Source organism: Gracilinanus agilis, chromosome 3 (genome assembly GCF_016433145.1).
Source record: "Gracilinanus agilis isolate LMUSP501 chromosome 3, AgileGrace, whole genome shotgun sequence".
Classification (NCBI taxonomy): Eukaryota; Metazoa; Chordata; class Mammalia; order Didelphimorphia; family Didelphidae; genus Gracilinanus; species Gracilinanus agilis.
Window position 1 is genome coordinate 654610822 of NC_058132.1, and position 24994 is coordinate 654635815.

Sequence of the window (24994 nt, forward strand, 5' to 3'; positions counted from 1 at the left end):
GAGCCACCCAGCTGCCCCCACCTTACATCTTAATCTAAAGAATTTTCTTATTAATTAAGATTTAGTCTTCTCTCCTATGTCCAACACCTATTTGCCATTGAAATTCTAAGTCTTAAATGGAATTTCTGAATGAAAGAACCTAAACCTATTCTCTTCAGTTAATGTAATTAACTCTGTGCTCAGTCAGTGACTTCATATAGTCATAAATGCCTACGTTACAGTCTGGGGAAATTCTGGCGACCTCCTGCGCGCATCAGGATCCCCTCTTTCATCAGAGCGTGACTTCAGCTGCTGATTGCTTGCCCACATTATCTGATTTGATCCCTTTTCCTTTCTCCTCTCTCCTCTGGTAGCATAAAAACAAAATCTGCCAAATTTCTTGAGAGGGTCTCTCGGGGTCTCCTGGGACCACGGTCTCTCTCTAGCTCGTATTTTTTCAGGATTACTCTATGTTGCAGCTCCCAACCTGCCAGCCTTGTTAATATAAATCCAGCAAGCTGTCAGTGCCCAGAAGGGAGACACACACAAATATGGGCGGCTTCTAAAAACTCTCCGTGAATCTCATAAACGGAGGGATGTGGGATCTGCAGGCACTTCAAAGGCAATGAGCTAATGTGTCGGGAAATGCCCCAGCATCTCGGACAGAAGTAAAAACTAAAAACAAAGCCCAGCATGCAGCGGTTGAATCCTGAAAGGAATGCAAGTCGCTCACTTCCCCGACAGATGCCATTGTGACTGCTGCTGGAGGGGGCAGCCAGCCTCTGGGGAGGCAGGGAAGCATTTCTGGCCACATTTTTAAGCAATCGAGTAGCATGGACTAACAACTTTGATGTGCCTGCTGCCAGGTCTTCCCTGATAGAATAGAATCCCCTTGAGGGCAGGGACTAGCTCATTTCTCTCTGGCTGTGCCTGGCACGGTGCCTGGCACGGTGCCTTCCACAGGGCAAGCTTAAATTAGTCAGCACCGTGCAGACCTTTAAACCAATGTTAGCAACTGCTCTTGCTGCTGAGGAGTATCAAAGTCTCACTATGAGAGATACAAAATAGAGAGAAAGTAGTTGAGGCGGAGGAGCAGGAGGAAAGGAATGAAGAAAGACTTCACAGAGAGGGGACCATTTGAGCCAAATCTTGGAGAAACGAGGGATCTCTTGGGGGCTCATCCCAGAAATGACCAAGGAATTCACCAGCCCTTCCCCAAAATGTGTGGGTGGCTAGCAAACAGACACAAACACCCTTCCAGGGGAGAGGGCGTACGCCGCATCCCTGAGTCCAGCTGAATGTCCTGAAAATGCTTCTTCATTCAAAAGGAACACTAGAAATTCATTCAGTTCCTACCCAAGAAGCATCTCAGGGCACACACCACCCCCTACTGACCATCTGAATGAAGGGCAGCCCAGGACAAGATTTTTCAACAACTTGGTATCATTTTTTTACTCTTTTCTTCTGACTTAGAATCAATCCTGGATATTGGTTCCAAGGCAGAAGAGTGGCAAAGGCTGGGCAATGGGGGTTAAGTGACTTGCCCAGAGTCATACAGCTAGGAAGTGTCTGAGGCCAAATTTGAACCCAGGACCTCCCACTTCTAGCCCTGGCTCTCAATCCACTGAGTCGCCTAGCTGCTCCTTATTATTTTAAATCCAAAAGGAGAGGCACCTTCCAAACTTAGAGAATTGATTATATGCCTTACCCGCCTGCAAGAATTCCCTCCATCAAGGACATAGATACCAGCTTTTCTAATGGAGCAAGAGAGTGTTATTAATGACACAGGCTGACATTTATAGAGTGCTTTAGACTCTACAAGGCCATTTTTTCCCAACAATATTTCAAGCGTGGCATTCTACACAACACTGTTCCTTTTATGTAGATGAGGAAACTGAGGCAGGCCGTCTTGCCTGTAGTCATGGAGCTAGTAAGGGTCAGAACCAGGATCCCCACCCAAATCCCCTTATAGAAGTCCAGGATTTTTGTTACTACTCTGAGTGGCCTCATCGCTGAGTTCAACTTTATGTATCTAGCAGCAGCAGAGGAGCAGGTGAAGGATTGGTCTTGGATTTGAGCAGACATGGGTTTGACTCTGGCCTCAAACATTTAAATGAGGAGTGTGGGAGGTACTGAACCAAGATGGTGGCTTAGTAGCAGCAAAAGCTGGCACATCTCTGAGAATCCCCTCAAACCACCATTTAACTGGGCAACCACAGGCAAATCACTAAGCCTTCTGGGCTCAGTTTCCGCATCTGCAGAATGAGGACTAGTTCGGAAGTTCTTTCCATTCTAAATTTAGTATCCTATGATCTTAGCCATTAAGTAACTACCTGTGAGACCTTGGGCCCTGGAGAATGAGAGGCTGTACCAAATGAGCTCTAAGGGCATGGGTCTAGATTTCAGATGCTGTGGAAAGAGCCTTGCATATCCTCAAAGCACTTGCATGAATAACTAGTATTAATATCACATTTATCATAACGACCCATGACAGTTTGACTTGCCTTGGACTGTCACTCTGCTCAGGGTCCATTCCACAGCCAAGGAAAGAGACTCCAGGCAGAGTAAAGAATAAAAATAATGTGGAAAATAGATTTTTCTGTTCACTGCTTTATAGGATATGACTGAAAGTGAAAGCATCTTCTGAAGACAAAAACACTGATGGCAGGTTCATCATTACTGGCCAACCGGGCTGAATGGAAGGAGGGTGAGCTAAACCCTGGCTCGCCAAAGGCAAACATTCGTGGGTGCTGAGAGAAGTGTGTGTGTCAGAGCTCAGTCTGAAGCTTTCATAGCTTCTACCTGTGTTGATGATGCCAAGGACCAGTGGGGAAATAGAGGCATGACAATGGATTAAAGAAAAGTCCCACTTTGAACCTCAAAAGTAAGAGAATACAAGGTGGGCCAAGTCCTCACAAGAAAATGAGTGCCCATTACAGTTGAAGGATAGGGATGGGAACTTGACATGGGATTCCATTGCTATGGGAACACCAAGGTGAAAAAACTTCTTCTTCCAAAACTGGTTGGGCCCTCTTCTGGGAGACAGTTTTAGAGAGTTACCTAGAATTTGGCCAGAATCAGAGGAAATGTTTCATAAAATAAAAATATTGTACAACATATATAATGTTAACTTGGAGTTTTCTAGGTCAAAGTTCTCCTCAGCCCATCGGTGAAAGATCTCAGATTATAGGTCCTTGGAGACTTTATAAATCAAATAGATAATTACTGTGAGCGAAAGGGGATTTGGAGACCAAGAGCTAGCTCCATGGATACGCATGGAGATCAAGTAGCTGCAAGGATCCCTTTCCTGGGTTGGATATCATTGGCCTAGAGCACCAAGAGATTGACTTGACTGGTTGGAACCAGGACTTGAACCCAAGTCTTTATCACTCCACCATACCACCTCACAAACATATACACACTAAATGGGAGCTGAGATCTCAACAAAGGATATTGGTCGTGCGTTCTCCGTCGCTTGGCAAGAGAGTCTTCATCACTGATTCCAGCCATCAGGTACTTCAAGCCAGTGATCCAGGTCCTCGCCTCCTCGGGATTGGAGGTGATGAGGTCCAGTGACTCCATGTGGTTTCCATGGTAGATAGTGAAACAGCAGCTTGGGTCAAAGTTCCCCTCAGCCTGTCGGTGGAAGATCTCTGATTGTCGGCCCTCGGTGACTTTGTAAATCGAATCAATGATTACTGTAAGGGAAAAAAGATTCAGAGCAAAGAGCTAGTGAGGATACACATGGAGATCAGGGAGTATGGGAAGGGGGTCCATGCTAGCTTCAAGGAAACAAAATGGCAACAGTGTCACACCCTTGGAAATGTCTCCCAAAGAGGAGGAGCAAGGAATCTAAGGCGGCCTTGAAAGATGCTTCATTCAGTAGAAACCAAAGCTAAGCAATAGAATATTACTGGCAAACCCACTGGGTCCAACCATCATCAGAGGAAAGTCAGTAATAAAAAGGCAATTGGTAAAAGTACATGGAAAAGACACTGGACTTGTGGTCCTACTGGCATAGGGAACTCCCAGAGGAAACTTTCCACCAGGGCAGGGCAGCACCTACTCTGCAGATTACAGCCTTAAAGATTTAAGTGGGGCACTGAGGAAATTAAGTGAATTGCCCAGTGTCTCGCTGCAAATATGTGTAGAGACAGGACCTGAACCCAGGTCCTCCTAGGTTTAAGAGCAATTCTCTATCTATTCTCATATGCTGCTGGAGCAAACATCTATCTCACTCATACATGCACTAGTTTAAGGGAGAAGGAAGAATCAAAGCAAGAGGAGGCTTCTACAGCCCACCCTTCCAACTTCTGTCAACTTAATTCATCGAGCAAATATTTACTGAGCTCCTACTGTGTACACAATTGTGCACTAAGTAGGTCCTGAGAGTCAGTCCCTGCTTTCAAAGAGCTTCTAAATATAGTTTTTATAACTAAGATTGTTAAAATGACAAGTACAAGGGCTTTGGAGACAGAGGAACTGGTTTGAAGCCACAATGTGACAGCAACTATCTATGTGAACTTGGGGAAATCAGTCCATGTCTCTGGGCCTCTTTGCTCACTGCTAAAAGAAGGGGTTGGACTCCATGATTTCTGGGGTTCCTTCTCATTCTAGATTTATGGTCCTCTGATGTTCAGAGAGTTTTCCCAGAAGCAACAAGCTACCATTTCTTGGGTCTCCTCATATAGCAGAAGCACTATAATGTCTCTTGAATTCATGCTTATAGCAAAAAATGCCATCTGATCCATTTATTCCCTAGTTTATAGGTGATTAAAATAAAACTCTGAGGGCAGCTGGGTAGCTCAGTGGATTGAGAGCCAGGCTTAGAGACGGGAGGTCCTAGGTTCAAATCTGGCCTCAGACACTTCCCAGCTGTGTGACCCTGGGCAAGTCACTTGACCCCCATTGCCTACGCTTACCACTCTTCTGCCTTGGACCCAATACACAGTATTAATTCCAAGATGGAAGGTGAGGGTTTAAAAAAACTCTGCATGGGCTCACAAAAGGCAGGCATGTGGCAAGCACACAAATTGTCTCATACCCTCATACACTGGACCTTTGATCATCATGGCCATCAGAAATTGAGAGGGGGAAAGAAAATCAGAGTCCAATGAGTCAAACTGTTTCATTTCACAGATGAGGAAACTGAGGCCCAGAGAGGTGAATTGACCTGCCCAGCATCTAATAAGTCCCTAAGGTTCAATTTGAATGCAAGATTACTTGCCTCTAAATCCAACCCTCTACTCAATTCATTTTTGAAAATGAGGACTTCTTCATCAAAACCCATTGAGGAGCTGCCTACGGCTCCAAAGAGTTAAGTTAGAGACTACTCAGTGTCATACTAGAAAAATAAATGTTAGGCATGGTAGCTGACCCAGGGCTTCCCATTGGCCCTGCCCATGAGCTACTATGCATATTGCCTCAGCGGAAGAATAAAGCTCACTGAAAAACTGAGGAGGGGCATTTAAGACTTGGCTTTCTGAGAGATTTTCTCCATGAAAATCTTAGTTCTATAGATAACTAGATAGTAATGTAGGAGTTATTTTCTCAATGAAATGTTGGTTATGTTTCTATCATATTTAGGCCAGTTTCTCAGGCATTCTTAGCCTTTTTGTGGGTCACAGACCCATTTGGCAACCAGGCGAAGCCTATAGATGTCACCTCTGAGAATATTTTGTTGCTCATAATCATAATTGAATAAAGTGATACATTTCAGCTAGAAGTCAGTAAAAATAAAAATGTAATTTTTTTTCCTCATCCAAGTTCACAGACTTCCTGAAATGTATCCACAGATCCTTCGGGAGACTATGGATAGCAAGTTAAAAACTCCTGCTCCCTATTTCACCAAGTCTTGGGGCCTTTTAGATAGTCACTGTGGTTCTCCCAAAACTAGAAAAAAGTAAAGTATAAAACGCAAATCCCGGACTATTCTGACAGTCTGGGAAATAATTCTAGGTATGCACTTAAAAAAACTATAACCTCAACAACAATGTTATTACTCTTTTATCAAAGCCTCTGGCATCACTCAGCAAATTTCCAAACTCACGTTTTGTTTTTGCTGAACAATTACATCACGGGGCACTGGTTTCTCCTTTCTCCACCCATACAATTAGCGTTATTGTTCTGTCTCGTTATTACCAGCCTACCTATCCCAGAAGCAAAGGGGTAATCAAGTAACCTATTATTTTCCATCGGTCAATATTTCTGGGAATCCAAAGGCCACATACGATGCATCTTAACAAAACTGTTTGCTAAAGAAAAATAACAAAGTCAGAGAAATTCACACTGAGAGCATTCCCACAATGTTTAGGGAGATTTTTTAAAATTAAAAATAAAAAAGGGCCATGACCAATTGGGCCCATTTCCATTAACCGGATCTAAAGTTTGGAAAAATATATCGCACATGATCCTTCTATCCTAGAGGTTCTTAACCTGGAAAGCTGTGAACTTGGGGTTTTTTTAAGTATATTTTAATAACTATATTTCCCGTGTAATTAGTTTTCCATGTAATTCTATATATTTTTATCTTGCATATTTAAAACCCTAGGAAAGAGTCCATAGGCCTCACCGGAGGTTCTCCATGAACCCACAAAGGCTCAGGAATTATTCCTCTAGTACTCTCCCCAGACAGAAAATGAACTCAAAAGGTGAACATTACTTTTTGCCTTCTCGCTTTTCCGGGAGGGTCGCCATCGCAAGCGGGTGCGGTGCTCATCCAGGTAAAAGAGCCGAACGAGGCCTTTGCTTCCACTCTTCAGCTTGATCATCTGGGTCCCAGACTGCATTACGCTCATGCATCTTTCAACTGGAAAAGAGAGGACGATACATTCAGCTCCTGCTCGACTAAGACACGCGATGCCCTACCAGATAGCTCGATGTCAGACAAAGCATTGGATTGGCAGCCAAAGGCGCCAAGATTAAAAGATGACTTTGGTTCAGACACATAACAGTTACTAGGAATCTTGTGTCACAAAACATGAGATTGGAAGCCAAAGGTACCAAGAACTGAAAAACAACTTTAATTCATGAGACTGAGGAAACTGAGCTGTTTAAGAAATCTGTGATCTTACCCCAAGGCAGACCCTGGAAGCAATCCCACACTGTAAGGAAAACATACTCAAAATGATGATGCTCTCAAAAAACTGTCCTTTGTTATGTGAAACATCATGTTTTCCGTTAGGAGATTCAGTTGATTTGCATTTGTAATTTCAATTTATATTCATTAAAAACAGGCTCTCCCAAAGAATTCTTAATTTTAAAATAGGCAGCTTTAAAAAATGCCATTATTTTAATTCTTCTAAAATTTAGTTTCGCAGCCGTAATTGAAAGTCTCACAAATTAAAATAGAATAAGAGTTTGCCTGGATTCAATTAGCCTTGAATTTTTTTTCTTGTGGAGAAATTGTTAATTACTCCAAAACAGACTCATTGGAAAAGACCCTGATGTTGAGGAAGACTGAAGCCAAAAGGAGAGGGAGATGGCTGAGGATGAGATGGATGAATGGCGTCATGGAAGCAACAAACATGAGTTTGAGCAGACTTCAAGGATGGTGGAGCATAGAAGGGCTGTCGTGCTATGGCTCTATGGAGTCACAAGAGTCAGCCGTGATGAATGATTGAACAACAACTAAGGTGCACAGGCGTGACTGTCTGCATCAGTAGAGACAGCAACCGTAGAGAGAAATGAGAACCAAGTGGAGGCTTACGGAAGCATCTTGGCAATGGTTCGTAGGTTAGTTAAGAAAGAAGGAAGGAGAGCCAAAGTGATGAGAGCATGGACTCAGAGGGAAGATGGAGCATCACCTGGCAGGAAATCAGCCAACACTGATTAAGTCTCAGGTGTGAGGCGCTGTGCTGGCAGGTGGATACAAGGATGAAATGGTCCTGCCCCCAAGCAACTGACATTTTTTTCAGGGGAGACAATGTACATACATATACATTTATACACACACATATGTTTGTGTGTGTATATCCATAGCAATCCTGGGAGGGAGGTGCTGTTATTATTAGCTAATACTATTAACAGGTAAAGAAATTGAGGCACAGATCAGTCAAGTGGCTTGTCCAAGGTCTCACAGCTAGTAAGGATCTGAGGCAGGAGTCAAACTCCAAGTATATATATATATATTTATGTGTGTGTATATATATATATTTATGTGTGTGTATACATATATATATTTATGTGTGTGTATATATATATATATGTATATATACACCAAAGCAAGGTAATCACAGAGACATAGGCACATTGGATTTCTTGACACAGAATCTAGTTTCCTTTTTCTTTCCATTAGAATATAAGTGGTTGGGATTATTTTGTTTGGGGGTTTGTATTCTCCGTGCCTTCAGGGCACGTGGTTTCCTTCTAAATCCAGACCTGGGATTTCATCAGTTCAGTATAAGGAATTCTCAGTGAGAAAATCCTTTATACCGATGCATGCAACAAGTCTGTAACAGAAATGTGGGGAGAGGTATCTGGTTGCTGTCCAGGGTCCTCCTGGTATGTCCCAGGCAGCATTTGAAAACAGGTGCTCCAGTCTCTGAAGACATTTTCTCTCCTCAATGCCCTGATGCCTGGCCCTCTGCACAAAGTAGGAGCTGAATAAATGCGTGTTCACTTTCCATTGTTTTTCCTCATAAAGGTCCTTACAACCGGTATCTGATCATTTTGTACAGGAAGAACCCTGAGAAAATGCAATAGAAGTGACATTTCTTGAGCACTAATTAGGCAAAGATGGATAGCTAAATGGCCTAGTGGATAGAGCAAAAGGCTTTAAGTCAAGATTTATCATCCAGATCAAGTCTGGCCTTAGACACTTAATAGCTTTGTGACCCTGGGCAAGTCACTTAAGCTTGTTTGCCTCCGTTTCGTCATCTTTTCAAAAAAGCTGGAGAAGGAAATGGCAAATTCAGACACGACTGAAAATGACTGAACAACTAGGCAGAGGACCTGGCACTTGCTGCTGCAGCCTGCCTTAGGGAGACCAAAGATGAACTCTCCATCCTTGATGGTAATTTTTGAGTTTTTTTCCTTTCCATCCCTTAAGAGAGAAGTATCAGAGATGGGCAAAGTGCTACTATTAATTCATGAACCTATTTACTTGTCTATGATACTTAACTAAAACGAGTCCACTTTTAAATGCTAATTTCATTATTCCAAGTCTCCTTCCAAGTGAAAGCCCAGGGTTTTACACAACAGAATCCAACACCTCCATGAGAGTGTGAGCAATCTCCATCCAATGCACAGAATAGTCTCCTCTGATTCAGCACACTGACCCAGCGACAGATGTTCCCTGAGCCAACGCTCCCGCATCATTTCATAATAGACAGAACACTTAAGAAGCCGTTATAGCTGGCGAGCATGCAAGATCGCAGTGTTTGCACTACGATGAAACACCAGATTGCTCAGGAAGGTTTTTATTGGCTGCTTCTAAAACACAATAATGTGGTATTTGTCTACAGTCAAATGGAATCGCAGGATTGAAAAGAATCTTGAGAAGACAGCAAATTTATCCCTCATTCTCCAAGGGGCTCACCAGCATCTGAGCTTGCCAAGTGTATTCGATAAAGGTCCTGTAGAGTAGAGTAAACATAAATACAATGAGCTGCTCGTGTAGGTAATGGGTTCCCCATCACAAAAGGGCTCCAAGTGGAGATTGTATGATGATTTCTGAGATGGCTAGAAAGGAAAAGTCTATGCTTTGAGTGGAGACAAGAGGAAATGAACTCTGAGGTTACTTCTCACACAAAGAGTTTTTATTCCAAAAGTGTTCTCCACGCTCAATTTCCTTTGGGCAACACCTAACTGTGAGAATGAACCAATTTGTGAGATTTCATCTAAATTCTTTATGTTCCTTATTAATCCAATGTCTCCATATTGGGTCTCCAATGTGGAAGACCCAATTATCTGCTGAAAAAATGTTCTCTCCCATCCTCCAAGGCCATCTGATCTTTCTTCTTAGCAGCCAATAGTTGAGTACTGACCACAGACAGACTGCCTAGACTGTGCCAGAGTAATTCCAGATGTTCTTCACCTCTTTCCTTGGTTGTAGAACTTTTATCAGCAAGATGTGAAAATAGCTTCTCTGAGAAAGGGTGCCAAAAGGCACATGAGAAACAGAATCAGCGCACTCCCTAATTCCTCTAGGATGGGACAGACACAAAACAGATAGTCATGCTGATTTTCAGAGTCAAGGTTGGCAAGCTAGTCATTAAAAGGAATTATTTTCTTTTGATTGTTTTCGTATTTCCACTGCCTGTACTATGATTCTATGGATGGTCTGGCATAGTGAATGAAGTACAAGGCTCAGAAACCAGAAAGGCCTGAGTTCAAATCTCACCTCTAATATTTAGCTGTTAAGTGACTCTGGCAAAGTGGTTCAAGAATTCTAGGTAGGAGAGGAGTCGTAATCTTGGCTGGTGGAGGAAGACTTTCTATTCAGAGTTGGAGTTCCCTACATTTCTTTCAAGAAGTCCTTTGTACATTATGTTCAACCCCCATTTGTTATTATTGTTGTTCAGACATGTCAGTCGTGTCCAGCTCTTCATGACCCTATTTGGGGTTTTCTTGGAAAAGATACTGCAGTAGATTGCCATTTATCTTTCTACTTCATTTTACAGATGGGGAAACTGAGGTCAATAGGGTTAAGTGGCACAGCTCGTATGTGTCTGAGGTCAGATTTGAACTCATCTTCCTGTCTCCAGGTCCAGCACTCTCATTACCGTACAGAAATAAAAGCTTCCCAGAGGCAACCTACAGCATGATTTCTGCTCCCATAAAAGGCCTGTGAATGGATGACCATAAATAACAATGTTGTTGTTCTCCAGTCCTGTCTTACTCTTTGGGTTCCTGTGAACTATAGCATGACAATACTGTCCATGGAGTTTTCTTGGGAAGGATACTGGAGTGGTTCACCTTTTCCTTCTCCAGTCTATTAAGGCAAACACAGGTTAAGTGACTTGCCCAGGGTCACACAGCTAGTAAGTGTTAGATTTGAACTTTGGAGTCTTCCTGATTCCAGGTCCAACATTCTATCCACTAAGCCACCTAGCTGCATCCTATAAAAACATCCCCCGTGTTATTCTACAGATATAACTTCTCTATCCTACTATTTACCAAAATGCTACTCAGAATGGGAAAATATAAAAAATAATGATAGCAAAATAATAATAGCTGGTGACACGTATCTAGCACATGAAGCTTCACAATGCACTTTACAAATATATTATCACATATTCTCCTCACAATAACCCTGTGGTGTTGTTATCTCCATTTTACAGATGAGGAGCCTGAGGCTAAGAAACATTAAAGTGACTTGACAAAGGAGGGACACATTTTGGATCTTAAAATTTCAGAAAGCATGTATTTAAAATTGTTTTTACATGTAATTGTGAAAAATAAAATAATAAATAAAAAAACAAAAAAGTGACTCGTGCAGGGGCACACATCTAGTAAGTATCTGAGGTAGGATTTGAATTCTGGTCTTCTGGCTCCAAGACCAGTGCTCTTTTTTCTCCAAGTCATTTAGACATTTTAAGCCTTGGTCTAATGAACTTTTTAGCTGACCTTTCAGGGAGTTAATGAATTGCTTACTCCCCAGATGAGGCACACCTGAGGGTCTCAACATGTCCCAATGATTCAGTTGCCTTAATTTCTATGAAAATGCAGACTAATTCCTGTGTCGTTCCTTCTCAAAGGAGGGAGAAGGGCAGCACCTAAAAGCTCCCATTGGCTAATTTACAATAGCATCAAGTATTCAGCTCTGCCCACAATTTGCCCTCAGCAAACATTAGGATCTCCTGGGTCCCTTCCTGGGCTAAAGCTAGGAGTCTAGAATATTCCTAACATCCCATCAGCTGGCTCCTTGGGCTGTTGTTAGGTCTGAAAATGACAAAACTCGGACTCTCCTCAGGGAGTTTTGGGGGTCCCTTAATTAGGATCCTGTAAGATTCTCCATCAGAAGAAACTTTCAAAGAAAGAAAAACTAGCCCTTATCTACTAAATATATTAATGTGCTGATGGATTTGAAGTTTTTCTATCCATTAAAAAAGAGGTAACATGGTATTATGGATATAGCCAGCTGACCTGAGTTCGAGTCCAGATAGCGATACATAATGACCACATGACCCTGAACAACTCACTTCCCCTCTTATTATTCCATGCAACTCTCTCAAAAATGTAAGCTACTGAGAAGGCTCCAACAGGCATGAACAATGAGAGTTCACCTGGAAGTTCTCGTGCCAATAAGACCACAAGGCCAAGCCTTATCCCTATAATACAATTACAATTTTTTAGGACAATCATTTCTTTAAAAAGTGTTTCCTGGGGGGCAACTGGGTGGCTCAGTGGATTGAGAGCCAGACCTAGAAATGGGAGGTCCTAGGTTCAAATCTGGCCTCAGACACTTCCTAGCTGTGTGACCCTGGGCAAGTCACTTGACCCCCATTGCCTACTCTTACCACTCTTCTTCCTTAGAACCAATACACAGTATTGATTCTAATATGGAAGGCAAAGTTTTGTGTTTTTTTTTTCTAAAAAGTGATTCCTCTTTTTCAATAAGATTATTGAGCTCAACACTTTCTGGGCTGAACACATATATCCATTGGTCTGGCAAGGATCTACCCAGCCTCTCCCTTTAGCCAAATAATGTTTCTTCCCAGGGGAAGAGTAAATAATGACCTGGATCTTATTTCTAAGGCAGAATAGCAGTAAGGGCGAGGCAACAAGAGTTAAGTGACTCATATAGGGTCACACAACTAGGAAGTATCTGAGGTCAAATTTGAACCCAGGACCTCCAGGCCCTAGGCCTGGCTCTCCATCCACTGAGCCACCTAGTTACCCTTCATTCCCACTTAATTTCTTATGCCAACCCAGAGACCCAGAGTGGGAAAGTCATAATTTGGAAGGGATAAACTATAGATGGTTCAGAAGACAGCATGCTAGACTTAGAGGTAAATCCTCAAGTACTTAATAGCTGTATGACTCTGGACAAGTCACCCATCCTCTCTTTACCTCAGTTTCATCTTCTGCAAAATGGGAATAATGATAACCTCTATGTCACGTGGTTGTTGTGACAATCAAATGTGGTAACATGAAGAATGCTTTGCAAACCTTAAAATACTCTCTAAAGGCTATTATTTATTAGACAGATTTAGAAATAGTTTAGCATTATTAGTCATTAAATATAAATATATTACTATCATTATGTTAGATATTGCTATGTTTAATCTGTATAATGATGCTTCTGAATTGGACAACCATAAAAGTTGCCTGGATTTAAGAGGAGAAATGGAGAATAAAAATAAGGAGGTTTTAAAAATACGGGGAAAGAGTCAAAGAATTTGGAGACAGGCGAGGAGCCGCGTCAGTCAATATCCTGTAAATTACCTAATCTATTAGGTTATATCCAAATACTAGATGTACTAATAGATGATAACGTCTTTTGACTAATTTCTACTTCCTTCTGAGGAAGCAGAGTTGATCAAAACGGGTGAGGCACATTTGGATATTTTGAAGGTCTACAAGAGCAATATCAGTCATCAATATAACAATGTAGACCCACAAAAATCTACTATGATCTTAGTTTGAATTAATTGAAATAGCTAGTTCACTAGTGTATAGAATGCAGGGGAGAGGGGGCAGCTGGGTAGCTCAGTGGTTTGAGAGCTAGACCTAGAGACAGGAGGTCCTAGGTTCAAGTCTGGCCTCAGGCACTTCTCAGCTGTGTGACCCTGGGCAAGTCACTTGACCTCCATTGCCTAGCCCTTACCACTCTTCTGCCTTGGAGCCAATACAAGTATTGACTCCAAGACAGAAGGTAAGGGTTTAACAAATAAATAAATAAATAAACAAACAAACAAATAAATAAATAAATAAGTAAATAAATAAATAAATGAATGAATGAATGAATAAATGAATGAATAAATGAATGAATGAATAAATAAATGAATGAATAAATNAATAAATGAATGAATGAATGAATGAATAAATGAATGAATAAATGAATGGATGAATAAATAAATGAATGAATAAATAAATAAATAAGTGAATAAGTAAATGAATAAGTGAGTGAATAAGTGAGCGGATAAATAAATAAACAAATAAACAAATAAATAAATAGATGAATGAATAAATGAATGAATGAATAGCTAAATAAATAAATAAATGAATGAATAAGTAAATAAATAAATAAATAAATGGATGAATGAATGAATGAATAAACAAATGAATGAATGAATGAATGAATGAATAAAAAACAAACAAACAAATAAATAAATAAATGGATGAGTAAATAAATAAATAAATAGATGAATGAACAGATAAATGAATGAAGGAATGAAGGAATGAATGGATGGATGGCTGAATAAATAATTGAATGAATGAATAAATAAATATATTGATAGGCAAATGAATAAATGAATGAATGAATGAGTGAGTGAATGAATGAATAAATAAATAAATGAATGAATGAATGAATGAATGAATGAATGAATGAATAAGTAAATAAATAAATAAAAGGATGTGGGGTTAGAAATCAGGAAGACTAGAGTTTCAAAACTAGCCACAGACGCTTGCTAGCTGTGTGTCTTTGCAAATCATCTAATGTCCATTTGCTTCTGTTTCCTCACCTATAAAATGGGGATAATAATAGTACCTTCCTCCCAATGTTGTTGTAAAAATCAAAGGAGATAATTAATATCTGTAAAGTGCCTAGCACAGTGCCTGGTTCAAAGCATGCTCTATAGAAATGCTAGCAATTACTATCATAATTATTAAAATAGGTGATATTTGTAAGATGCTTTGCAAACCTTGAAGCGCTGTCTAAGTTCTAGCCGTCTTTATTAAATACTCGCTATCCAAAATGAAGGCGCTGAGAGTCCTGTTAGCCTTTGTCTTTGGCAGATAGTTTGTGGAGTGTCATGTTCAGTTCTGAACTTGACATTTTAGGAAAGATAATGACAGCTTAGTGAAGGGACTAGAATTCAGGTTATAGACTGGCTTAAGGGACTAAAAATGACCCAAAAGAAGAGATGACTTTAGGAAGATGTGCAATAAAGACAGTGTTGCGAGGCAGCAGAGTTTGTCCAAAAAAGATTGTAGGGGATTTTAGTGGATGGCAACAGTATGAGCCAAAAAGGAGAAGCAGCAGACTGAATTCAGAGAGGCTTAGTGTCCACACAAAAGGAAGTGATGGTCCTACGGTGCTAGATCCTGGTACAGGCTGTGAAGAGCATTCCTCAATCTTTTCTATGTCCTTTGTATTTAGAGCCAGGCATAGGACAGCCCTAGGTACAATGTAAACACTCAAACTATGTATTAAGGACAAGTTTTTTGTAGTGGTTGCAAAAAAATTAGAAACAAAAAAAAATGCTTGTTAATTGTTGTTCAGTGGCATCCATCTCCTCGGGTCCCCATTTGGGGTTTTCTTGGCAAAGATTCTGGAGTGACTTGCCCTTTCCTTCTTGAGCTCATTTTACATATGAAGAAACTGAGACATAGAAAGTTAAGGGACTTGCCCAGGGTCACCCAGCTAGTAACTATCTGAGGCCAGATCTGAACTCAGCTCTTCCTGACTCTAAGTCCAGCACTCTATCAACTGGGCCATGAAACTCCTTGTCAATTAAGGGATAGTTAAATAAATTGAGGTATATGAATATAATGGAATATTATTGGGCTGCAAGAAACGAATATGGAGAATTTAGAGGAGCAAGGGAAGATTTATATTAATTGATACAAAGCAAAGTAAGCAGGACCAGGAAAACAAAACAGAACAAAAAGAATATACACATTCAGTGAAAATTGAAACAAAGTGCTGTAAAATCATAATGGTGGAACTTGGCCCCAAAGAAAAGATATGAGAAGTCACATTCTGCCATCTTTGCAGAGGGGCACCAAGGATGTATGTCTGCAACTGCCTATGAAGTTAGATTTGGCTAAATATGTGGGTTTGTTTTCTTGAACTGCTTCCCTCAGTTCCCCCCAACCTTTTTGTCTTCTGTGTCATCAGAGATGGCTGGTGCGGGCAAGAGGGATATTTTGGCAAATCGGGGTGATGGGAAAATAAAAGGTATCAACAAAATTTTGAAAGGGCTGGATACAGCTTGGAACAAACCTTGACTCACCCTGGTCTGGTCCCTCTGATGGAGGATCACTCCATTTTGTCAACTGGGACCCTCTTTCTTTTTAAAACAAAGACAACAAAACAAATTGTAAATAAAGCTAGGCAGGCTTGAGCTTTAGAATTTATTCTGGCTTCTCTAAATTAAATGAATATAAAAACCAGCTTCGGAGGCCCCAGAAAGACTAGAGACAGCACTGGAGCTAAGAACTAAAGGAAAGAAATGGGATTTTTTTTCACACATTTCCTCTAGAGTCCTAAGGAATAAACAAACCCCTCACCCCCACCTCAGTACACCTTCTCCAAATGCCAACATTCCTCGGAGGCAGAGACCTTCCACGGGGCATGAATGGTTTCTAGAGACCACCCGTTGAGCAGGCAACAGTTTCAATGGCTGCATGTTGGAGAAGCAGGCACAAGACAATTTTTAAAAACAGCCTGTTGGGCTTCTCAGGCAGGTGCTTTTTATAAAGAAACCATCTATCTTCAGGAATTTAAAAATAGAAGCCAATGAAGCGAAGAAAATGAGCCCTCCCTGGGAGACCTCCTCCAGCGGACTCAAACCTCCAGCCACATTCATCCTGTGCCAGCTCCCTGTACGGTATCCATAACCTTATTTCACTGTAAATTCAACTGGATACGGTAACCAGTGGGGAACTATGTGCTCATCAAAGTCCACTTTGTATTCCTTTGATTGGCATTGCTCACGTCAAACACAATGTATTGTGCAAATGCATCTGGCAACACTAAGAACGGTAACATTTTTATATAACACTTTACATATATAATAGGTACAAGCTACATTCGTGTTAGGGGCAGTGCCAGGTCTAGAGTCAGGAAGACTCGTCTTTGTGAGTTCAAATCTGGCTTCAGACATTTACTCGCTGTGTGACCTTGGGCAAGTCACTTAACCCTGTTTGTCTCAGTTTCTTCACCTGTAAAATATGCTGGAGAAGGAAATGGCAAACTACTCCAGGATCTTTGCCAAGAAAACCCTTCAGTGGGGTCACAAAGACTCAGACATGAATGAAAATGACTAAACAACATCCACGTTACCTCATTTGATCTTCTTAGCAAACTTATTAGGCTCTCCTAATACTATGAATATTATTAATTTTATTATTATATATTATACATGCATTTATGATTATATTATTAATTTTATATATCTTACATATATAGAAGCTGAGCCTCATAGATATTAGGAGACACACCATGACCATGGGAACAGAAAGTGTCATGGGTAGGATTTGAAATCAAGTCTCTTTCTATGGTATTGAATGAGATACTTCTAAAGTGCTTAGCACAGTGTCTGAAACATATTAAGCATTTAATAAGTGCTTGTTCTCTTCCCTTCCCCCCTACTGTTCCCTACTGTCTTTTCTATACCATTCCATTCAGTCAGACACAGTAGTGGGTATACTAGAGATGTAAGACAAAAACAAAAATTCTCTACCCTCAAAGAGCTCACATGCTACTGGAGAAAACAGTAGATAAGTAGTTACAAAATATATTCAAAGTAATTTCAATAGCTGGAGGACTACTAGATGTGCATGGTTGAGCCCTGCCAACAAGGCAATGAAACTGATGATACTTCTGATGTGAGTGTTCAGATTTAGGGCTATATCAATTAAACTACATAAAAGATACTTTACAGAGTTAGTCACAATAGCAACAAATTTATTTAGAAGGAGGAAAGATACAGAATATTTAAAAAAATCATTTTTAAGGAGGAAGAATACTTCAAGACCTTTAACTAGATTATAAAGAAGCAATCACCAAAACCATTACTCCTGGTTCAAAAGGAGAAAAGTGGTTCAATGAAACATAAAAGAATGAAAAAAAGAAAACAAAAAATGGAACAGACTAGATAAAAAATGAATCAGAAATCATTCAACTCAACACCCCAGCATTTGAGAAACCCCATAACATATATCGCTTAGATGAGAACAACTTGTTTGATAAGAACTTCTGGGGAAAATGGAACTAAGTTCAGTAGACAGTAGGATTAGACAAACAGATGACATTTTCTACAATCAATTGATATGTGATCTGAATATTAAAGACCATCCCATTAAAAATAGAATAGAAGCAGTTCATATCCCTTTCATAGCTCTGGGGAGAGAATGACTTCTTGACCAAACAGGAGCTCAAGATGGTTACAAGAGATAAAATTGAAACTATTGATCAAAGGAAACTGAAAAGCTTTTGGACAAACAAAATACAAGCCCAGAGAAAAAGGAGTCGACTAGAAGAAAAATCTTCATATCCAATATCTTCAGATATCTTTTGATGTCCAAAAAATGCAGGCAACTGCCAGATATGCAAAATTGTGCCAGTCATTCCCCAATAGATATGAGCAGAAGGGTCAAAATTGGGAAAGCAGGTTAAAATGTCTCTGGGAATTTTTTGTAATTAAAATATGACATGAATAAAGTTAATTTGTGGTTTTCTAAGTCAATCTTTGTGGCAGGGCGTAAGTTAATATTTGAGTTTGACATCACTAGATATGGGGCCAAAGAATGCACGAATAGTTCTCAAAGAAAGATTTCAAACAATTAACAAGAATATAAAAGAATACTCCATACCATTAGCAATAAAAGAAATTAAAATCAAAATGAGCCTGAGATTTCAGCTCCCACCCAACAAATTGGCAAAGATGATAAAAGACCAGACTATCAAAGGGATTGTAGAAACACAAGCATACTAACTGTAGTGAAGTGGCAAATTGGATAGAGAGCTGAACTTGAAGTCAGAAAAAGCTGGGTTCAAAGTCACCCTACCCTGAGCTTTATAGTTGTGTGATCTTATGCAAGTCACTTAATCTCCAGTTACCTCTCATTTTCATCATCTAGAAAATGGGGATAATAATAGCACCTATGTCCCAGGGTTTGTAGTTGTTGAGTGGTGTTAGTTGTGTCTGCCCCTTCATGTCCCCATATGAGGTCTTCTTGTTAAGATACTAGAGTGGTTTGTCATTTTCTTAGCTGAAGCAAACAGGCTTATGTGACTTGCCCAAGGTCACACAGCTAATCAGTGTCTGAGGTCAGATTTAAACTCATTAAGATGAGTCTTCCAATTCCAGGTCCAGTACTCTATCCACTGCACCACCTAGCTTCCCTTAAACAAAAGATATAGTCAGTCAAAAAAATAAACAATTATTAAGTACCTACTATGTGCCAAGCACATTGAGGGTAGAAAAAAGAGACAGAAAACATTTCCTACCCTTGAGATTACAGGCTAATGAGGGGGACGACAAGCTAACAAACATGTACAAGCAAGCAATATACAAGATGACAGAAAATAATTCCCAGAGGGAAGGCACTAGAATTAAGAGGGGTTGGGAAAGACATCCTATAGAAAGTGGGATTTTACTTGGGACTTAAAGGGAGTCACAGGAGAGGAAGGAAAGAATTGCAGGCATGGGGAAAATGTCCGCAGCTGAGAGATTGAGTCTTAATAATGTAAATAGAAAGAAAAACAACCATAAAGCAAATGAAACTGAATTTTGCAAAAGGATAATGAGAAAGTTTGGCTCCAAAGAAGAATTAAGGAAAGATTCCTGCCTGGGCTCTTCTGCAGAGTTGGGAATCCATGGCCATGGAACACTGCATAGCACATCAGATTATTTCATATAGTGTTTTTGCTAAAAAATTTCCGCATTCCTTTTTTAAATTGCTTTCTCATAAGGACTGGCTGTTGGGTGGAAGTTAAAGGGGAAAATACAGGGAGAAAATCAGATTATGTAAAAAAATAATAACAATAAAAATCTTTTTTAAATTATTTTAACCACTGGGGAAATCAGGAAAGGCTTCTTGTAGGAATGGCTCTTGAGATGAGCTTTATAGGAGAATCAGAGACTGTGAGAAGTGGAGTTTAGGAAGGAGAATATTCCAAGTATGATCAAGAGCCATGTCAAGGCTGGGAAATCAAATGTCATATGCAGAGAATGGCAAGTAGACCTATCTGGCTTGAATGAAGAATACTCATGAGAATCATTTTGGAAAAATAGGTTCAAGCCATATTGTTACAAGCTTTAAGTGTCAAGCAGAAGTGTTTGAATTTAATCCTAGAAACCACGAGGAAACCCTTGAGCTTCCCAAGTGCAGAAGAGGAAGAGATGCCATCAAATGTGTGTTTTAGGAATGTTGATTTGACAGCTGTGCAGAGGATAGGCTAGATGGAATTAGATTGAAGAGGGGAGAGCCTGGAGGCAGAGAGACCAATGAGGAACCTTTTGGAGTAAACCAGATAAGAGGTTATGTCAGAATTAAAAGTACTTGGACTGTGGTCCTTATTCTTCATGAATTTTGTTAGAATTTACTTGAATAGGTAAAGGCAGAGAGTTCGAGAGAAGAGCCTATTCTATTTAGCCACGTGGTCTCAACATGGCTACCTCAGACACCTTCCTCTTGGCTGGTCACTGCAGAAAAAGAGCCCCTACTTCTTTTCTTGAAACTTTTAACCTCCCTCCCCCTTCCAAGTCAAATTCAATCACGTCTGGATCAAACTGAGTCACAGAACCTGAACTAGACGATGTAAGTAGGAGTGCAGGGATGCAGGTAAGACCCCATGCGTGATCCTGGGAGAGGGTTCCCTTCACACAGTTAATGAGGGTCTGAAACTAGGATGTTTGTAGAATGAGGAAAGGAGGAGATGGGTGTGAGAGACACCAAGGAAGTGTAATCAACAAGATCTGTCAAGTAATCATAAATGGGAGGCATGGAGAATGTGCGAGGAGGAAGAGTTGAGGCTAAGGTTGTAAAGCTGAGCTAACAGAAGGATGCTAGGATCCTCAATAGACATAATGAAGTTTAGAAGAGGGGTGGGTTTGGAGAGGACGGCTTGGTTCCATCAGGGCCATCTTCAGTTGGACATACCTTTAGGCTATCCAGGAGAAAATGTCTACTAGGTGCTGATGGACTAGAGCTCAAGAAAGGTGAAGAGAGATAAGTGGGCAAAAGATACGAACAGACAATTTTCAGATGAAGAAATCAAAGTTATACATAGGGATATGGGAAAATGCTCTAAATTGCTACTGATCAGAGAAATGCAAACCAAAACAATTCTGCGATATCATCTCATACCCTCTCAGACTGGCTAAAATGACAAAAGAGCAAAATAAAAAAATGGGAGGTGATGTAGAAAAATGGAGACACTAATAAACTGTTGATGTGGCTGTGAACTGATTCAATTGTTCTGAAGACCAATTTGGAATTATACCCAGATAATTTTAAAACTACCAATGCTAGGTCTGTTTCGCAAGGAGATCGGAGAAAAAAGAAATGAATCTATATGTTCCAAAATATTTGAAAAAATGGAGAGGATGCCCATCAATTGGAGAATGGCTAAACAAACTGTGGTATATGATTGTGATAGAATATTACTGCTCCATAAGAAATGATGAGCAGACTAATTGTTTTTTAAAAACCTGAAAAGAACAGCATGGGATAATGAACAGCAAAATGAGTAGAACCAAGAGAATATTAGACGATGCTACAGATTTTTAAGAATAATTTATTGGGGCAGGTGAGTAGCTCAGTGGATTGAGAGCCAGGCCTAGAGATGGGAGGTCCTAGGTTCAAATCTGGCCTCAGACACTTCCCAGTTGTGTGACCTTGGGCAAGTCACTTAACCCCTACTGCCTAGCCCTTACCACTCTTCTGCCTTAGAACCAATACATGGTATTTATTCTAATACAGAAGGTAAGGTTTAGAAGAAGAAGAATTTTTGAATGTCATCTCTAGAATATGAACTGCAAATGGAAATATGAGACATAATCCATATATATACATATATATACATACATACCTGTCTCTCAAATGATGTCTTCAATGACACAGGGAGGGGAGGGAGGGGATGAAACACTTTTAATGAATTATATTACTAGAAAAAAGAAAGAGGTGAGGGCTACTGATGATTAAAATTAAAACTCCAAAGAGAGTTGATCAAATCAATGAGAGAACAGAGAAATCAGCCTGGAACAAATTCTTACACACTTTAAATCAGAAAAGTTGGGATAGGACATCAATATGCAGGGAAAATGGAGAAAGTAAAGAATTACGTAAACAATGGTGGGGAAATCATGTGTTCGGGGCCTTTCTGGTCAAAGGAAATATATGTTCTAAAGGAAAGTTGGTACCAAGAAGTTTTCTAAAACTTCTAAAACAAAGCAAGCCCCCCAAAACTCTCCTTGAGCAGCAAGGCATCGAACCCCAACCCCAGAGCAAGAGCAAAGAGCTGAAAAAAGGGAAAGGGCAAATGCACATTGAATGGACAACATATATGAATTAGTCAGGCAGGCACAGAATAACTCACTAGCCAGCTTTGCAACCTTAGTCATTCTCAACACTTCATTCTCCCACAGCCTCCATGTCTCCTAAATCTAATCACTTGACAATTCTTGTGGATTCTCCTTTCCTGATTGGTTGGGGATGACTACAAAGAGCCATCTTTTCAACAGGAATACTGAGAAGCCTTAGGGAGTTGATGGTGAACTGAAGAGACAAGAAAGGAAAAAAGGCAAGAGGGGAGGGAGAGGAGTGTGACAAGGATGAGAGGTGGTGGCAGTGCAGTGACAGCCAGGATCAGAAGCCCAGGCAGCCAAGCAGCAGGTGCTCTGACAGGGGAAAGAGAAAGAAACAAAAAGGCAGAAAACAATAGCTCAGTCAGATCAAGGAAAGGGGTTCCACAGCCCCCTGTTCCACCATATCCCTTGAAAGTCTAAGAATAAGAAAGGGAATAGTAACAACCAACATCTGGGTGGCCCATAAGAGATTTGCACAGAGCTTTCTCACACATCGTCTCATTCAATCCTTGTGAGTTTAACAAGATGAGGACTATTTTTCCTAATTTGTGAAAAGTCGGGGTATAGACTTCAGGTTAATGGATTTGCCCAAGGTCAGATGGCTATTAAGTGGCAAAGATGAGACAGTCTGTATCCCAGATTTGGGTACTAACCAGAGAATCTTCATTCCTCTTAACTGTCTTTTCAAACATGAGCATGGAGCCTCTTACATATGTAAAAGAAAGAAACAAGAAAGGAGATGACTATCAATACTCCCAAAAGGTACAGACAAGGGGTTTTTAACCAGAGATCCACAAGCCCCCAAGGGATCCATGGAAAGCTTTCAGGAGAACCATAAACTTAGATGGGGAGAGAAATTACATTCTCTTTTTAAACTAACCTTTGTTTTTTTTACAATCCTTCATATCTTATACATTTTAAAACATTGTTCTGAGAAGGGATCCATGTCCAGGCCTCTCTCCATTATGTAACATGTCTCTCAGAATTATCAGAGTGTGGGGGCACATGCCACAGTCGATAGAGAAGAACACTTGGAGAGGATTGAATCTCCTCTCTGACACTTGCTAGCTATGTAATCTTGGGCAAGTCATTTAATTTCCCTCAGTCTCCATTTCTGCATCTAAAAAATGGGAATGATAATACCGAGAACACCTACTTCACTGGATTATTCTTTGGATCAAAAATAAAAAATACATATAAAACAAAGAAGTACAGGACATCTCTACATCAAGAAGCCAAGCTAGAGCAGTGAATGCAATGAATCCTATACAGTAGTTTATACTCCACTAGCCCTAACGAGCCAGTTACATTATAAAAAGACATCCTATGGCAAAGCTTTCAACTTTCCTCTTGGGAGTAACAAAGGGCAAACATGTAGGAAAATTATGCCAACCCTGAGAGGAAAAAAAAACAGACATGATCATTTGACTTGGAAAAGGTGAATACAGAAAAATATTTGTGGATCATGACAATATTAATTCTTGTAAACTCTAAAATACCAATGGTCAGAAGGGACAGTGTTTGGAATTCACAGCATATCCTGACTGGCTGTGGAATGGGTTGCCTAGAGAAACAATGCATTTCCCCTCCGTGCAAAGGATGGATGGTCACTTATCAGAAGGTCACAGAAAGGATGCTTGTTCATGCGCAGAATGGACAGACGGCCACTGAGATCTCCTCCCATTCAGACTCTGAATCACATAATGCTCTGGAATAAACAGCTCTGTTGGACACGGCGCCAAAATCTTAGCATTTAGTCTAAGTTCTAGATGGTTACTTCTCAATACTAACTGATTATCCCTAACAATAGTCTAACTCATTGGAAAGGTATTATTTAGATTCTGTCTGGTCACAATTACTGGCATGTGGTAGGTACTTAGTAAAAGCCTGTTGATTAATTAAAGGTTTGTATACAGAGAGATTGTGTGCCAGCTAATAGAAAGGTAGATACTTCTTTTTCTTTGACAGGTTCTCAGATTTTTTTGTAGTTTTCGCAAAAGATCACTTCAGCAGTTCAGGCTTACCTGAGGGCAGAAAGCTGTTCTACTGATGAAAAACTGTAGTACTTACCCTGAGGAAGAAGGGCAAGTATAAGAATATATTTTCCTGGGGCAGTTAGGTGGCTCAGTGGATGGAGAGCCAGGCCTGGAGATAGGAGATCCTCGGTTCAAATCTGGCCTCAGATACTTCCTAGCTGTGTGACCCTGGGCAAGTCACTTCGCCCCCATGGCCTAGCCTTTATCACTCTTCTACCTTGGAATCAATGCACAGTACTGATTCTAAGATGAAAAGTAACATTGATTTTTTTAAACCCTTACCTTCTGCCTTAGAATCAGTATTGAATATTGGTTTTAAGGTAGAAGGGTGGTAAGGGCTAGGCCATGGGGGTGAAGTGACTTGCCCAGGGTCACACAACTAGGAAGTATCTGAGGCCAGATTTGAACCTAGAACCTCCTGTCTCTAGGCCTGGCTCTCCATCTCACTGAGCCACCCAGCTACCCCTAGGGTTGATTTTTTTTTAAGAATATATTTTACCATCTTCCTGCCTACCCCAGCTTCCATTAATACCTCTGGTTCAACTCAGGTGT

At 40.4% G+C, this 24994-nt stretch overlaps 1 protein-coding gene across 1 annotated transcript in view; it reads right to left on the minus strand.

Annotated features, from left to right (window-relative positions):
- The window catches only part of PLCH1 (phospholipase C eta 1), a 203775-nt gene that overhangs the window by 83391 nt on the left and 95390 nt on the right, over positions 1-24994 (minus strand). The window contains exons 2-4 of the mRNA XM_044669528.1: positions 6641-6787; positions 3380-3677; positions 713-852 (exon numbers count right to left, since the gene is read on the minus strand). Coding sequence (XP_044525463.1) covers positions 713-852; positions 3380-3677; positions 6641-6787 — 585 coding nt within the window. The remainder of the gene's footprint in view (positions 1-712; positions 853-3379; positions 3678-6640; positions 6788-24994) is intronic.